The 17291-nt window shown below is 41.3% G+C and overlaps 1 protein-coding gene across 3 annotated transcripts in view; it reads left to right on the top strand.

Annotated features, from left to right (window-relative positions):
- SLC44A5 (solute carrier family 44 member 5) overlaps positions 1-17291 on the top strand; it is a 75233-nt gene that overhangs the window by 4945 nt on the left and 52997 nt on the right. For all 3 annotated transcript variants that reach the window (XR_006179480.1, XM_042874101.1, XM_042874100.1), the window contains exon 2: positions 13451-13499. Coding sequence is in view for 2 of the 3 variants with exons in the window: in XM_042874101.1 (XP_042730035.1) it covers positions 13451-13499 (49 nt within the window). In the remaining variant the exon portion in view is untranslated. The remainder of the gene's footprint in view (positions 1-13450; positions 13500-17291) is intronic.

Genomic DNA, 17291 nt, shown 5'->3' with positions numbered 1-17291 from the left:
TAAGGATGTGACGAGTGACCATGTCAAAGGCCTCCACAAATGCAGGTAGATGACACTGATGGCCTTCCCTTTGTCCACCAGTGTTGTCATTCCATCATAGAAGGCTTGGTCAGGCACAACCTCCCCTTGGTAAAGCCATGCTGGCTGTCTTGGATCACCTGCTCATCCCTCATGTGCCTTGTCTTCTGGGAGAATCTGTTCCATGACCTTCCAGGCACAGATGTGGGTCTCACTGGCCTGTAATTCCCTGGGTCCTCCTTCCTCCCTTTTTTGAAAACATAACGTTTCCTTTTTCTCTAGACTAAACAATTCCAGTTCCCTTAATCTCTCCCCATGAGATTTCTGCTGCAGACTCCTCTCTAGCTTTGTTGCCCTTCTCTGAACACTCTGCAGAGCTTCAACCACTGTAACTCACAACAATTTATGTGAAACTCCATAAAAAGTCCTTGCACCTGATGGATGCAAAGATGTAAGTAGTCTATTGTGACTACAGTGCTTCAGTGAGCCAGGGATGGTTCAGAAAAACAAGACTGTTGACATACCAAGCAAAGCTAAACTGGAGAGTGTTAGAACTGGCACACATGAATTCCTTTTGCTAAACTAATATACTGGTCCTCAAGCTATTGACACCTATTGCTTAACCAGCCTATACCACTTATAGGAGCTTTTAAAGTTAATTGCTGATCAAATCTGTTTGAAATATTATTCTTGCTCTCTGAATGCCTACAGTATAATCAGTGCTTTATTTTTAAAGCGTGATCTTCCTTGTCCAAAATAAATGAACCGTTCTTCGTAAGTCTCTAAAGAATGAAATACTGTTATAGCAGAAGATACTGGATTTTTTGGACTCTTATAAAACTTCTGACAAAACAGACCAGGTGTGCTTCTGTCTTGGGCCTTTGCTAACAGCACAAAGACCTGTTAGTAGCAATGCCATTGCTGTAATCTGAGATTCACTATGCAAATAGAGCCTTCTGGTCATTCAGTTGAATCAGAAACATAGTGCGTCTACATGGAAGAGTAGAAGAGAAAAAGAAAGAAAGGCATTTGTGGAATAATGAATAGTAACCTTTATCACAAACCTCTTATGTGGATACACTTTTTTGAAGTAAGATGTTATTCCAACCAGTATAATACTCTGCAGAATAGGAGTGCATGCAAGTGGTCAGTCTGAAGCACTGTGTGTGGCTGCATGGAGCTGCTGAGTCACGGCCTGACCCCGTGGTTGAGCACCTGAGGCGAGCCAGGAGTCGGCCAGAGGAGCACAGGGGAGGGCAATGCAGCTGTGCTGCTGGAAGGGGTGCAGCCAGGCTCCAGCCCTCCTAGAGCTGTTTAAGAGCTGGCTGCCATTGGAGAAGGATCTCTGCTGGAGGTCCCCTCTTCTGGTGTTTTTTGTAGGTGAGCCCAGCATAAGGGTAAGCCTTCCATTTATTCTCTCCTATTATCGTAGTCTACTTTGCCTAACTCTCTTGTTCTTTTTGTGATTATAACATCTTAATATCTGTTGATTATACATCTTAATATCCATTGATTATACAATTATACATCTTAATATCCATTGATCATACAATGGTATTGCATTACAATTCATATCTTACATTACTATGAACTAACTCTTCTAATTAGGCCAGGCTTTTGAGATACTGTTTCCAATGCTTCCTTTTTGTAGAATAGAGTAATGTGGCAGGGCCATGAATCCCATTGATTCACTGATGGGTTGATTGTAGTACTAGTGTTACTGCAACAGAAAGTACTTCCAGTGTAACTGAAATAGCAAAACGTAATTTATAATCTATCTTCAGCATAATAAGAGCAAACCTCCAAGAGTAGAAGACTTAAGGAAAAGTGCTTGTTGTAAAAGTAAAATGGCAAAAATTTCACAGTCTGAAAGTAAGAAGTCTTCTGCGGTGAGCTTCCATTCTAGAAGGAAACTTCTGCCTACTTGTATAAGAGGGCCACTGTATGCCTGCTACTCCGGGAATCTTTTCAAGACATAAATTTCAAGGACATTTAGAGACAGTGCTTATCACCATGTTTGAAAAAGGAAGATGAGTCCATTCTCAGGACGTGGCCAGGAGCTGCACTGTCAGGCTGGCCTTTGTCTTTCTGAGACGGGAAAGCTCTTGAATTACACAAAGTGTACCTTAGTGTAAGAGCTATTGGAAACAAAGCAATAAACAGTGTCACCAAAGTAATAGAATCGACTGACAACACCGAAAACCAAACAGATTCAATGTCTGTTACACGTAGACATCGGGGGCCCAGAAGTCAGCGCTTAGTGATAACTGGTGATAATTTATAGAACTGTGTTCCGTGAGCGTATCTGAGAGCACTCAGTTTGATAAAGACTTATTCTACCTTCCGAAACACAAAAACATTTTTTTCTGCTGGTCTGAGGCTTTCTGTTACACCTCTTTCCATCAGTGAAGCAGTCTGCTTCTGTTCACGCCAGACGACTGGGTGTCTTCTGTGCCAGTGGAAGACTCAGCAGGTGGTGAGCGCCGGGCTGGCACAGGTAGATGTCACTGATTACTTTGTAGACCTTGCAACGGTTACTTGTTTGGTAATTGATTGTTACTTGAATGTGAACACACTTTTTCTCCACTTACTCCTGATGTGCAAAAGCATGTAACATTTGTGATTGCTTAGCTGTATTTACTGTTTTTTGCTGTAGTACCTGTGTCAGAGGCAGTCATGTTTACAAAATCTGCCTGTGTAAGGAATGGAATGGCTTTTTCTGCAGCATCTGCATATTGTGACAAGAAGGCAGTAGTGTGTTTGTATTAGCTATTGTATTGGCTTAATGCAGCAGTGCAGAGACATCTGGTGGGATAATGGAAATTGACTGAGAATTTTCAAAGAACGTAAGATCTTATCTGCAAGGTTAGGGAAGCAGCGTATGGTGGCGTATGAGACTCTGCTTTGTTCAGTACTCTAAGGATGCCCACGTTTTCTGTTTCTTTTACAGTGAAAGCTGACCATAATATAGTGGCTGTGCTTTGTACAAGATATAATCAAGCTTGGACAGTAAGGTTTTTGCATTTGGTCTTTTCCTGCTAAATTGTAATGGTTCGTTTGGGACTTTGAAGATGTTTCAGTCAGAGGTTGAAGAAGCAGCAGTACCCAAAAAAAGAAGAAGACAAAGGATAGCCCTTTAAAGTTCGTATCAGCTCTGTTTTTTGTGGTCGCTTACTTGAGTGGTGGTCCAAGAGAGAGCCAGAACTCGTAATAAAAGAAAGTGTTTTTGTGGGATGTTACCCTAGGGAGAGTTTGTAGCAGCTCCTGATGAAGTCACTGTAGGCTGCATTCAGCCCTGAGGGGAAGCTGCTTAAAAATTCATTCCATATTTTCTCTTGGATGGAGAAAGTTAGTAGTCAAGCCAGGAGGGGAAATAGTTGTCCTCAGTACTAGGTGGAATATGGTGACATGAAGGTGCAAACGAGATCCCATTCAAGGCAGTGTCATGCAAATGATATAAACTCCACGAGGCTGGGGAAGCACTGATGCGCCTCGTAAGTACTTACTGAGAAGAAGCAGAATTATTATATGTCAGTGTTTTACTTTTGTTAGGATTACAGGAAATAAATGCCTGGCAGCCGTTTGAGTTAGATGGAGTTCTGTCTTGGGTGTTCAGGTCATCTTTGGCAAAAAATCCCCAAAGTATCTCAGGAAGTGTGGTGTAAAGGAGTTGTCCCCTAAAAAGAACCAATGACTGGAGCTTTCAAAAGCATTTTGGTGGGTTACCTCTCCAGCAGAAAGAGGTACTGCTTGTACCTGTTTCTTAAATTAGAAGCTAGACAATAATGTTAAAGTACACGACTGGTATGTGCTTCTGACATGGAAAAGATGGGAACTTGTTCGGGCTGATGAGCATGTCAGTAGAAAGAAGAGCCCTAATGCATGAGCTGGCCAGAATTCTCCTTACTTGTTTATTTGCACAGTGACCAATATCTGGAAGAAAGCAACTATCTTTTTCAGGTTAGCAGATTCCTGCTGGGTCAACTGCACGCAGAGCATCTACGCTTGTACAAGCTGATGTACCGTGAAATGTGATAGAATTAGTGTTTTTCATAATCGTTATCCTTTGAAATAAGTGGATATGCTGAATAGTAGCTCTGATTCTTGTTCTTTAATGTTACTTGTACTAGATGCTACAGTAAAGCTAATTGTTTCTTCATCACTTGTATTTTTCTATGCGAAAATTCCTCGGACGTGATACGGTTGCTAAAAAGCAGCTGATTAACTGCATAGAAAAACACAGTTCCTCCTCTTCTCCCCCCCAGGAGAATGATAAATAGCTCCAGCGCTATGGCTTTGTAGCTGAAAAAAGGCACTGAGCTATATCCATGAATACCCCTTTCTGTTGCTTCCAGTACAATACAATATCTGTGCTAGCATCCAGACAACTGCTACAAGCAGTAAAAATGGCAATGAGCACGATGACCAGTGCTCTTGAACCATCGCATTATTTATCCCCTTAAGTAACTGAAATGTTTGAGGGAGATTTGTGTGGCAATAAAATGTTTATACAGTTACATTTTTTAGGAAAATACGTAGATAGTATATGTACATTTCCTCGTTCACACTTTTCTGGCATCTGTCTAGGTTCTGGGAAATTGAAAACTAAAATGAGACAAAACATCAGTAACAGAATTAGTGTAGGCATGAGCACAGCTTCCTTTGGAAAGCAAGTAGTGGAGCATTTGCATACGTTGTATTTCTATACTGTAAGACCAGCCCAGATTTTGCCACAACTCAAGGCAGGCCACAGTGTAAGAGCTGCGGGCTGAAGGAGAACTTGCAGCTGAGCGCAGTCTTGAAGCAGAAGTCGTGAAGTTTAATGCATATGAGAAAAGTTTTCTTGAGAAAGCTTAAAAACAAAACAAAATGAACAAAAGCAAGCTGACAAACAAAAAAGCCCTACTAAAACCACCAGAAGCCCTACTAATAAAACAAGAACAAATCAAAAACAAGCTGAGCTACTAAAAAGTGCTGGATTTACTTTTTATCCACTGTTAATGAAGGGTTTCCCATGCAGGGAAGGAATATTTTTTTTTTTTAAAGTGTAGGTAGTGAAGCCATACCCTGCGGTAGTGAAGAAGGAGGAATCGATGAAACTTTCTTAAAAAACAAACATTAGTCCACAAAAAGTAAATCTTGTTGCACTTTTCTTGTGTAGCAAACAAATGAAATCCCTAGAATGATCAAGGAAGTTACATGTTATACCTAGAAATGGGGCTTTGCAAGTGAAAGGAATGAAAGCATGCAGCTGCCAAGAGCTCTTTTCCTTGACTTCTGCCCAGCATGGCTATTGTAAGGATGCCAGGAGAAGGGCGATGAGAAAACCTGTCTTGCTTGAGTGATACCAAGGGCAAAGCTCTCAATTTGCTACAGATTTAGCAACACTGTAAAAACTGTGCCAACATTGTAAAAACCACGTTCCAATACAGATCAAAAAGAGGAGTAATTTGGGAAGTAAACAGCTGCTTCATGTTGTGATTCTGTTCTGGTAAAGATAGTAGTGAAATACCAGCTGCCTCTTAGTTATTTTATTCTCATACCTGTTTTTGTCTTCAGAAGACATTGCCAAGCTTTTCCTAGTCTGTACATTGCCTTCCTGTCTCTGAATACTTACCTGTGGTTTAGGAAAGCAATACGATAGACTACTCCGAGATTATCATCTTTCCTATGTAGATATATAATATTTTCAGATAGTTCTGATTGCATTAGAAACTTAATCAGAACTTAGAACTGAATCAACAGGTTGTTGCTAGCTTCTAGCAAATTGAGAAATTCAAAACACGGAGCTTCTGTGTGAAGAATTTTTTGTCCTAACAGCTTACTGATCTCCCAGGGAGATGGTGATATAATAAAACAAAAAGTCAATGCAGTAACTTAATTGTGCGGTACTGCTGTCAAAAGAAGGGCACATCTCTGTGCTCAGAAGTGATGAACCCAAGAGTGTTAGTCCTTTTTTTTAAATGTTCTGCAGAATCAGAGATATCAAAGCAGTTGTGTCAATATAGCAATCGATTCTTTGGGTGATGCATCTATGAAGGGGGAATTGAGCTCAAGACGAATACTTTCTTTTCACCAATTTATGGTTGAGCTGTTAGTAGTGATCTGCAGCCTGCTTATAACCACTCTTTGATAGCTCTCTAAATCATATATTCACTACACAACTGTGTTGCAAATAGCAGTGAAATTAAAGCTGTGGACCCAAACACTCAAAAAACATTTTGACTTGTTTATGTAGCGAATTATGTACAATAGCTTGGCAGGGCTGAGGCCATTGCTCCTGCTGTACTAATACAATGCATATGACAATCCTAGGTTTTTCTAATAACAGCTGGTACAACGTCAGGTTTTCTTTACACTCTAACAGGATTTTAGTGAATTTAGGTTTGTTTCGGATTCATTGCAAAACAAAATTCCAGTACTAGAGCAGAAAACACAAGAGCAGCTGAACACAGGCACTGTCTTGTGGAAGTGGTCTTGTGCTTCCATCAATTCAAACTGAACAAAAAAATATCTTTCGTTAATACTGACCGCTCACTGCATTGAGACTGAAAGGTGGCATGGCACTGTAAATGTCTCATCTCACATTACTTCAAAATGCACAGGAAAAAACAAGGGCAGTGGAAGTACAGTTATGTAAGACAGAGAAGTATAGAGTTACCAAAGTGAAATGAGAACTAAACTACGAGAAGGAATGGCTTTTGAAGCAGTGTTTTGATAACACCTCTTCAGTTTGCAACTATTAGAAAACAACATTTGCAACTTGAAGTTTCTGAATTCCAGCCAGTGTCTCAAACCCTCTTAAGCTCTCCTTAAAAGCCCACAAAACTGAAAATGGACTTCTTAGATTTGACGCTTCTGAGAATGTTATTTCAGGCAAGATGAAGAAGCAGATTGCCTACAGTGTGCCACAGATAAATAACTTCTCTATGCTTGTCATTGTAGATTTAGCAAATATAGCTGATACTTCTGGATTGTGTAATAAGTGAAACTGTAAGAGAAAATTGTTTCTGTTCTTATTCTTCAAGCTCTTCAGTCTGATTGGAACACTGGAGGAAAAAATAAGACCAATCTATGTAGCTGTACTTTTTTGTGCTGTTTTGAGCATGTTGGTATTGCTGCGTCTGCCCACCTGCTCGTATAAATCTGATAAGGACTTGCAGGCCCTTAGGACAGCTGGGCAGTATCTTTAGACATGTTTTCCTCATGTTAGTGCAGTTCAACTTGGATATCAGAGATTGTTAGCATAATAAAGGGCAAAGTCAAATACCTCTATGCTTCCCCTCACTCACAAGTACAACTTTGCAGTATTGTATTTTACATGATTGCTCCATAGAGTGGATTGGTTTGTTTTCGTCTTTGTCCTGATCTTTCCTTTTTGCAAGCAGATGAAAGCTGAGTGCTTACATGATTAGGAGATGAAGTAACTCGCAGTTTTGTGTGCTGCTGTGCACTTATGTATGTTGTCTTTCTCAGCTTCGTTAGCTGCGTTGCACTGTGATTACCTACAGCTTCCTGCCGATCATTTGAGCTGAAAACTTTCAATCACGTGCTGGTTATGTTAGGAGTATACACGTTTTTACGTAATCATGAGTTTGTGCTGCTGCATTAGATAAATGTTTATGTGAAATATTGTTATAGACGACAAGCTCCTGTACTGTAGCAGTTGTCATTTACAAATATCAATTTTTGCTTAATTTGCAGCCGCTATGCACCTTGAATCAGAAGTGTTTGCTCAGTCTTTTATTCTTTTCTGTCTCTCTATGTTCTATACCTTCTTGCTACAAAGAATTATTTTGCTTTGAAGATCAGCTGTAATTTATTGCCTGCTCTTTCACTGTTTCTTCCCTTGTAGAGGAATTTTGTATGTTTTCCTACCGACCCTTGCTGTAGTGGTTTCAACATCACAGATCAGAGTGAATGCAAGAATAAAATATTTCTATCAGCATGACTTTGCCCTTGATTTCTAGCTGTTCATTCTCCACAATGCATATTTGTTTCCCTGTAGGGAAAACCGCCATTTACTTTTGGCAGAAATTCACTGCTGACAGATATGGACGAGCGAGTCGTTAGAGGTGATTTTGTTCACTTGTATGCGGAAGGCACATTCAGCTGTACAGAAAACCTGCTCCAGAGTTATTGCGAATCTCATCCACAACTCGTGACGGATGCTGCGTGTGTGAAACCAAGCGCTCAGTGCAGGAGGCAATCTTCCCGCGCCGCCGCTCAGTGGCGCGGTCCCCGGCTGCCGGCGCTCCCAGCTGCGCTGCTTCTCGTGGCGCTTGGCCTTGTCAGGCCGCCAGGTGCCCGCCTGCAGCTCTGCCGCCTCCCTCAGCTCATGCAGAGGCACCGGGAGCTGCTGCAGGCTGAGGCGAGCGGAGAAATCTCTGGTCGGTTACAGTCACGGACAGAACGAACTCGGCTTTGGGGAAGATCAGTTTATTGGCAGTTAATGATGGTCAAGCAGTCAGAGCCAAAAGCAAACAAACCCGCCTTCCTCTCCGTTATCCTTCTACCACCTACATGAGTGGTGCGAGGTGATGGGAATGCGGTCAGTCTGTGATGCTTTGTTTCTGCTGCTCCTTCATCCTCATTCTTCCCCTGCTCCACATGAGTTCCTCCTGTTGATGCCATCTTTACCAAACTGATCCCACGTGGGCTTCCGCAGAGGCACAGGGCAGCTCCTCAACCTCCTAATGCATGGAGCTCGGTGTCTGTGGGGCAGTTTGTCTGACGTCTTCTGACCAGTCCCACTGATGCTGCTCAACGGCGTGGTTTTTGTTTTCTTTTTTTCCCTTTCTTTTAAATATCTTATCCTGGAGGCACAGCCAACAAAGTCTCTGCGGTTCCATCTGGAGCTGGCTCTTACCTAACACACCGACCTGCCTGGGCTCTTGCCAAATTCACCCCTGCAGCCCTCCTGCTGCCAAAACCTCACCACATAAAGCCAGTGCAGTTGAAGATCAGGAAACATTTAATAGATCAAGGACGTCTTTTGTTTTCTTTCAGTTAGTTTTTAGAGGGTTGTATGTTGCTAACACTGAAAAACTTACAGAAAGTATAAGAAGAAAATCACACTTCAGGAGATAAACGTGACCATTTTTCCAGTAAGTCTGTTGAAAAAGTAATACTCCCAAAGTAACTGTAAATGCAGCTGTGTGTATGCAGCCATCTCCGACAAAATATCAGAGGTATCCCACAGTGTCCCAGTACTTCGTGGTCAGAACTCTTTGTGGGAGGCACTTCATTGCTGGTGATGAGCTGTAGAAGGCAATCAAAATGGCTCCAACAGTGGGAGTATAAGTAGGATGGAATGTGAACTCTGGACCAGATTTTTGCTTAAATTCTCTAGAGAGTGGGAAATACTTAAGGGAGAAAAATCTGGGCAAAGAAATAATGAAAAAGCTTTTCTTTCTGTCATTCTTTTGTTGGTTTTTTTTTTTTAATTCCTTTCTCCTCCCCCTCTTAAATCTGAATGCTGTCTTTTATTCTAATTGTGAGAACACAGAATTACTTTGGTGTTCCATCACTAGCTGGATAGTGATTAAAACAGGGCTTAGCAGGGTAGAGATTCAAATCATAGTGAGGGAAACAGACTGTTTAAATAATTTTGTCTGTTAGGTAACGGGAATAGAAATGACTGTGACTTTGGTAATGTATTTCTTTCCTTCAGGCAGGCTGGTTATTGCATTTCTTGAGGCATTCACGTACATAGGTTGCTGTGAAAGTAATGCCTCCTGGTTATTTTCATGGAAACTACAACAGGGGGTCTGTAGGGGTCTCCAGAGACAGAAACATCAGTAGTGACAGTTGCCCTCTTTTGTTTAAGGGCACGTTTTACTTTTTTAAACTCAAGCTTTTGATTGAAGAGGGATTTTTATAAAGACAAAATAGAGAATGCACTTGAAGTCTGTTCTGTATTAAGAAGAAGAAGAAGCTCAGAACAGAGGGTCACTTCTGACTGCTTTCGGTCAACTGCAAGTAATTTATTTGTTTAAATAAATTCTTAAATTAAATCTGCCTCTGTTATCATTTTGTGAATGCCTTCGTTGTTCCGGACGCAGAGCTGTTGCTGGCAGAGCACGTCTGACAGTAAATAGCAGCAGTGTCAGAGCTGAAGGTAGAAGCACTGAAAATATGAGTCTCCATTGAAGCACTGGGCCTAATTAGCATAATGTTACAAACTCCATTTGTAACCGTGTATCTAATGGTTCAAAAACAGCCATGGGAGCTGCTGCTCCTTTCATCGTACTATAGACTAGCTACATTCAAGTAAGCAGGCATTCATCATCATCTTATGTATGGCGTTATACAAATCATATAGACAAATTTTAGTCTCTAGTAAAGCAACAATAGCCACAAGTCACCAGATCTCTATTTGAATGGCTTTCTTTATATAATTTTTTACGGTTTCTGGTTGTTTGGTGTTTTCTCTTTTGTTGTTGGTTTTTTTTTTTTGCTTTAAGAATGCTGCTACACGGTGTTTGTTTCTATACAGAGAATAGCACATGAATTAACACAAGGCTTTTTAATTTCGATGTTGTTTTCTAGACAGATCTGTTTTTGCCTAACATTGTAATCAGTCTAAAGCATAACCAGATATTTTGGTATTAAAATATCATGCCAGATACTAGTAATCAAATACAAAAAATCCTATCTTACTTAATGAGTAAACATTTTTGAAAAAGATGTTTAACAAATCGTTGACATGGAAGATACTTATATCATAGGGTCACCAAGGTTGTAAAAGACCTCCAAGACCATCCAGTCCAACCATCCACCTTCCACCAGCGTTTCCCCACGAAGCCACGTCCCTTAGTATCACCTCTGAATGTTCCTTGAGCACCTGCAGGGACACCACCTCCCTGGGCAGCCCGTTCCAGTGCCTAACTGCTCTTTTGAGAAGAAACTTCTCCTCATGTCCAACCTGAATCTCCCCTGGTGCAGCTGGAGGCCGTTCCTCCAGCCTCAGCACAGCACAGTGACAGGAAGCCTCGTCCCAGGAGGTAGCTGAGTGTACAACTGATGGCTCATATTTTAGAGATGATCCATCATGTCTTCATCATATTGTATTACTGATACTGATTATGCTACCTATCTCAAAGAAGTAGATGTTGGAGGACACTGATTTTCTGTAATAGCAAAGTGAGTTGTATGTTTGTATGACATGCATTATTTGTGAGTTGTAATATTAGATTATAATATATGTATTTTTTGTCACTGTGTAGTGCAGGGTTTACTTAGAAATTCTCTTTGTTATTCCAGCATGTAGTTTAGTTTTTAAAATTTGCCATAGGAATGCCTATGTATGTCTCATTACAGAATTCTATAATTGGTTTCGTAATCATATTGCTCAGGAAATGAAAGTTTCATGCTGGTGAAGATCAGCACATGGGCATTCTGTGTGTCTGTAGATGAAAGGAGAGATGTCTGGTTTATTAAGAAAAAAGGCTTCAGCGTTTTGGTTTTGCACAGTAAATGCAATGCTTGTGTTTCCTTTCAGTACTTAGGCATTATACTGTCTAAAGCAGCAATGCAAAGACTTTTTGGCTCTGACGCATCTGCGCTCTGTGCTATGCAGAAAGCTGAAATGTACATTTTATTGAGGAAATAATTTAGTAAATGATGACATCTTCCACAGGTAAATGTCCCATTAGACAAGAATGAAAAATCAGTATACAGCAGATAGTTTATATTTCAGACTGAGACTTGGCAGAGGAAATCTTATTTAACATCTTTGCATAACTTGTACTGTGGGAGGGCTATAGAGGAAGAAAGATTTGCCAGCTGTGAAATGTAAGGACAGTTTACGGTCACAACAGCACAGGCTACAGAAGCAGTAGAAGTGCTGGCAGCGTAACGGCTTACTGTGAGCAAACCATCCTGCATGGCACGGGAGGCTCTGCACCGTGCTGGTGCGAGACATTTTATTCCGTGTCAAGTTGGAAAAGCTGAATTCTGTCTGAGAGCTACCAATGTAATGCTTTACAAACACTAGACTGAAGCATGCATTGCTGCAGTGTTCAGCTGTCTAACTAGGCTGTTTGCTGCAATAACATGGACTCTTTACTTTGTAGGAGTTGCACAGAAAAGGGGGTTCATTTTGCTCTATTTAGTTGGATGTAGTAGACACAAATGCTAGTTCATAAATCATCAGAGCAGTGTCTGTGTTCAGTAAACAATGCCCACAACTTTTTGTGTTTTCTCTGTGTTTCTGTATCTTTTAAAAATGTACATAATAAAAGTTTTTTCCTCCCTAATGGGAAAGGCAGATCCCGTCTGTTACAGAAAGCAGTTCCACATCATTTCTTTTGAGACTGTGCTTTACGGGTGCCTCGGGAAGGTTGTGGCTGTTTTAATGGAAGCTGAAATTGCAAGTATGGGCGTCACTGGGTGGCACGCCTTTGTAAACAGCACCAAAGAAGCTGAAAGTGACTCTTTGAATTTTCCCTGACTTTGTGTTTGTCACAATTAGTGTTTTTCTTTTATCTTCGTTATGTTCAAAAAACAAACTGGAAATATTATTCTTTTGCAATTTAGCTTTTTACATAGGAAGGCAGCTCGCCCTACCCACTTTTCCATGTCATACTTGTTGGAAGTGCTCCAGAAATGCCTGTTAGAAACACTTGCAGCACACTGCTGTGGGATATTGAGGCAATTCAGTACACTGCTTTTAAAGAAAAGCAGAAAAAAAGATTTAATTGCCCGAATCTAACCACTTTGAGAATACTTAAAACTACTACAGTATCATGTTTGATATGATTAAAGTATCGCGTACATTTATCCAAAAATATGCATCAAAACTAGCTGACCTGTGCTCTCCATATCAGGAAAATGCAGAGCTTGCAAAGTATTGTCTGACTAGTAAACTCTACACATTTTCAGGAGTACATCTCTTAAAATATTGTTTTCATTCCACTGACAGTCTGTGGGAAAGCTTTGTACACCTGATTTCACCAGTTATAAATAAAGGGGAAAATGGCGTCGTTGTTCTAGAATACAGAGCGATTCTTGATAGAAGAATCAGACCAGAAGGGTTTAGCTTGCAGCTCCACAGAGGTACTTCACTCACTTGTTGCTGCCAAACAAGAAGTTTCTCAGTGTGTGACTGTGAGATGCAGTTGTTGGCTCTTGAGTATCAGCAACTTTATGTTGTCAACACTGTGGATAGATGCAGTGTTAGGATGCATGTTAACTTCATCACATGGTAAAAGGGACACCCTCCAATTTCTTAAGCTTGAGGAAAAACAACTTTGATCCTGACTACTGAAACCAGGTAGTTGTTTTGGTGAGTTACTGCTAATGCCTGCACAGAATTGAGTAAATGGGGGTGTATGGAAGATGTTCTTCAAAGATTGTTGTTAACAACCCTTATGTATAGATTTTATTTTTAATAAGGACATGATTTTATGTTGTTTCATTTTAAATGCAGGTGAACCAAGGAAATTTGACCCAAAGTTCAGAGGACCTATTCATAACAGGTAAATATCTTAAGTCATTCTGTTTTATTCTGTTAGTGTTGCAGTGAGCAAGGGAAAAAAAATTGATTGATAAAACATATGAATTTGATACTGAAGTTCCCTAATCCAAAAGGCTTCCCACACTTACGTGCGTGCTTTTAAGTTCTTTCAATGTGAATGCCAGTTTTGTGAACTTTACATCGTTTGTATCGTATCGTGCAATCATAGAAAGGCTTAGATTGGGCTAGTCTTTAAAGATCATCTAGTTCCAAACCACCTGACATGGGCAGAGTTGCCAGTCACCAGCTCAGGCTGCCCAGAGTCCCATCCATGGCCTTGAGCACCTGGGATGGAGCACCCACAGCTCTGGGCAGCCGTACCAGTGCCCCATCAGCTCTGGGTTAAGAGCTTCCTCCTCACAAATGGCGTAAGTCTCCCTTCTTTAAGTTTAGAGCCATTCCCCCTTGTCCTATTACTATGAGACCAAGTAAAAAGTCACTTCCCTCATGTTTATAAACTCCCTTGGAGTTTATAATGTGTTGGAAGTTTATAAAGTTTGTAAAGTACTGGAAGGCTGCAATGAGGTCTCCCCAGATCCACCTCTTCTCCAGACTGAACACTTCCAACTCTCTGTCTGTCTCCATGGGAGAAGTACTGCAGCCTCTGAGCATCCCATGGCCTCCTCAGGACCTGCTCCCATAGCCCCGTCTTGTGCTGGGGGCCCCAGATCTGGACACAGTACTCCGGATGGAGCCTTGCAGGGGCAGAGTTGAGAGGGTGTATCTGTGGCACAGGGCTCAGAAGTGGTTGATCTTTAGAGGTCCCAAACCATTCTGTGCTGTGGCTTGCTGTTAGTAATGCACAGTTGCTGTGACGATGACTGCACTTTCAGGTATGTATGTGCTGTTTTAATTGTACATTCTACATTCTACAGCAGCTTCTTAAGAGCAAAGTAAAGTAAAAACTGACCCGTAACTGGTATACGACATATGTTAAGTGCATTTTTAATGTCTGGTGAGACAGTGTTCTTGGAAACAGTTCACTAAACACTGAAGGTGTTGCTCCACTGTACAGTATGCCATCTGGCACTGATTCCTAAAATGTTGCTTAGAGAGCTTACTTTGCAGTAAGGTGCACCTGCGTTCAGATTCAACTTATTGCTGCTGCAAGATCCCCAAATGACTTGTCTAACCACGTGGAGTCATCAGTGCACTCAGCGCAGTACATGAACCCCTGAAGCAGTTTTAGACTTTTTTAAGACAATTAATGTTTCTTTTTACTTTCCTTTTCCCAATTAAGTAAAATAAAGTAAATAAGGATGTATGGAAACTGCTGAGTCACGGCCTGAACCTCTGATTGATCACCTGAGGCGAGCCATGAGTCCGCCAGAGGAGCACAGGTGAAGGCAATTCAGCTGTGCTGCTGGAAGGGGTGGAGCCTGGCTCCCCCCCCCCCCTAGACCTATTTAAGAGCTGGCTGCCAGTGGGGAAGGATCTCTTCTGGAGATCCCTCCTTCTGCTGTCTTGTGGTGAGCCCAGCGTAAGGGTAAGCCTTCCATTTTTTCTCTCTTGTTATCCTAGTCCACTTCGCCAAACTCTCTTGTTTATTTTGTGATTGTAACATCTTGATATCCATCAATTATACATAAGGATTAGCTAGTTTTGATGAGTAAAATGCTTTCTCAGAATATATATTCCCGAGAGTTGAAGAAGAGAAAAATCATCTTCTGTACTGAATTTGCTTCTGACTTTGAGATTTCTGTAGGAGGAGAGGCATTAGAGTGTTTAACCCCCAGACAGCTTAGCACCACACAATCACTCACTCACTTCCCACAGCAAGGCAGAAGAGAGAATCTGACAGCTAGAAGTTGAGAACTTGTGGTTTGAGATGAAAACAGTTTGTTAAGTACTGCAAAAGCTGCACGCGCACACAAGACAAAACAAAGGCATTGGTAACATCCTCTTTTCCTTCCTCCCCCTTTTTCACTGCATCAAACAGTGTAGGATGTCTGTATGGGAACTGCTGAGTCACGGCCTGAACCTCTGATTGATCACCTGAGGTGAGCCATGAGTCAGCCAGAGGAGCACAGGCGAAGGCAATTCACCTGTGCTGCCGGAAGGGGTGGAGCCAAGCTGCACCCCTCCTGGACCTATTTAAGAGCTGGCTACCAGAGGGGAAGGATCTCTTCTGGAGATCCCCTCTTTTGGTGTCTTCTGGTGAGCTCATCCCAAGAGTAAGCTCTTCCACTTATTCTCTTTTTGTGATCGTTTTCTGCTTTGCCTTACTCTCTTGATTATATTGCGATTATAACATCTTGATATCTATTGATTATACACAATTATATTGTGATTATAACATCTTGGTTATACAGATGTCCCTTTCATCAGTTGGGGTCAGTGGCCCCTGCTCATTTCTTGTGTGCCTCCGGCCTCATCTGTAGCAGACCCTGAGAAGCTGAGATGTCTTTGATTCTTTAAGCACTACTCAGCAGCAGCCAAAGCATCTATGTGCTCTCATTGCAATTTTTCACCATAAATCTGAAACGCAACATCATACAGACCTCTATGGCTTAAATATCCCAGCCAAATCCAGGGCAACTAGGTGTGTATGGTGTGGGTGCGGATAAACCTATCTTTGCTTTCAGCTGATAAAATAAATTGAGCTGCTCTTAACCTCACTGCCAACTTTCTGTAATCAGGGACTAAATTTCTCTTCAGTTTTGAAAATGAAGAGGGATATCAAGGGGGCAGGCTGCAAGCTGTGTATGTCAGTGATGGAAGGTGCATGGAGAACAGTTACATCCTTCCTAGTGGCTGCTGAAGTTAATGTACTTTTCAAGGTACAGTGGAGTATAAATGTTCACAATTTGTTGAGCACCAAATGATCCTCCAAACCGCTAAAGATCTGAAAACTTGAGGAACAGAAAGCTAAGTCTTACTCTGCAAGGAGAAACACTTATATGGACTGCACTGATTTTTCTTTCTGAAGAGAACAGAGCTGTTGCCAGTGGTTGAAGTACTGAGCAATGGGGTTAATAGGAGTGTTCAGTGAGGCAGTACGTATGGTACATTGCTGGTACCATAATTCTGAAGGGTTTGTGTGTGAAGTTTGGTTATATTTCATGCAAACATTTTATTAAAATGGGATTAATGCAGTGGCTGTGAGGGAGGCAACTGTCTCCCTCTACTCTGCCCTCACGAGGCCCCATTTGGAGCACTATGTCAGATTCTAGATCTGGGGCCCCCAGCACATTTAAGACATGCTGGGAACTATACAAGAGTTTGTGTCCTATAAATGTTCTGTGAAGAACAGAACGTCCTGCATTCTGGTTGTTTATGGATACTTGTTCGTGATGGGTCTGCAAAACTTCAAAGTAAGATCCAGCACAAACAAATGTAACTGTTAATTGTATTTAGTTATTGTAAAATGAGACCTCTGAGAAATACACTTGAAGAGATTTTTGAGACACTATAAGTTGTAATTAGAATATTTATGGTGGCTCATTTCTCCTGAGATTTCTTCTATTAAATCTTCCGTCTCTTAAAAATTTCTCTTATGGGGTGAGAGCCAAGCTTCTACAGAGTGTCTGAACAAGGCAGTTGTCCTTGATTAGGTAACTGTTGTACTGACCCTGAATCTGTACCGGCTTTGCCTTACTGCATGTTTATTTCAGTGAGATGGTGAAACTATCTCCCTACAGATACAGGATTTTTCATTTATTTTCCATACCTGAAAACACTTCCAAAGTTCTGCAGTTGTTTCAAATGTCAGCTCCTTTATACTACAGAATAATGGTTATTTATAAGAGGAGAA

The sequence above is a fragment of the Lagopus leucura genome, unplaced genomic scaffold (genome assembly GCF_019238085.1).
Source record: "Lagopus leucura isolate 7727_CA_CO unplaced genomic scaffold, USGS_WTPT01 Super-Scaffold_100009, whole genome shotgun sequence".
NCBI lineage: Eukaryota > Metazoa > Chordata > Aves > Galliformes > Phasianidae > Lagopus > Lagopus leucura.
The sequence above is the reverse complement of the archived record's forward strand: the minus strand, read 5'-3'. Positions and strand labels throughout refer to the sequence as shown.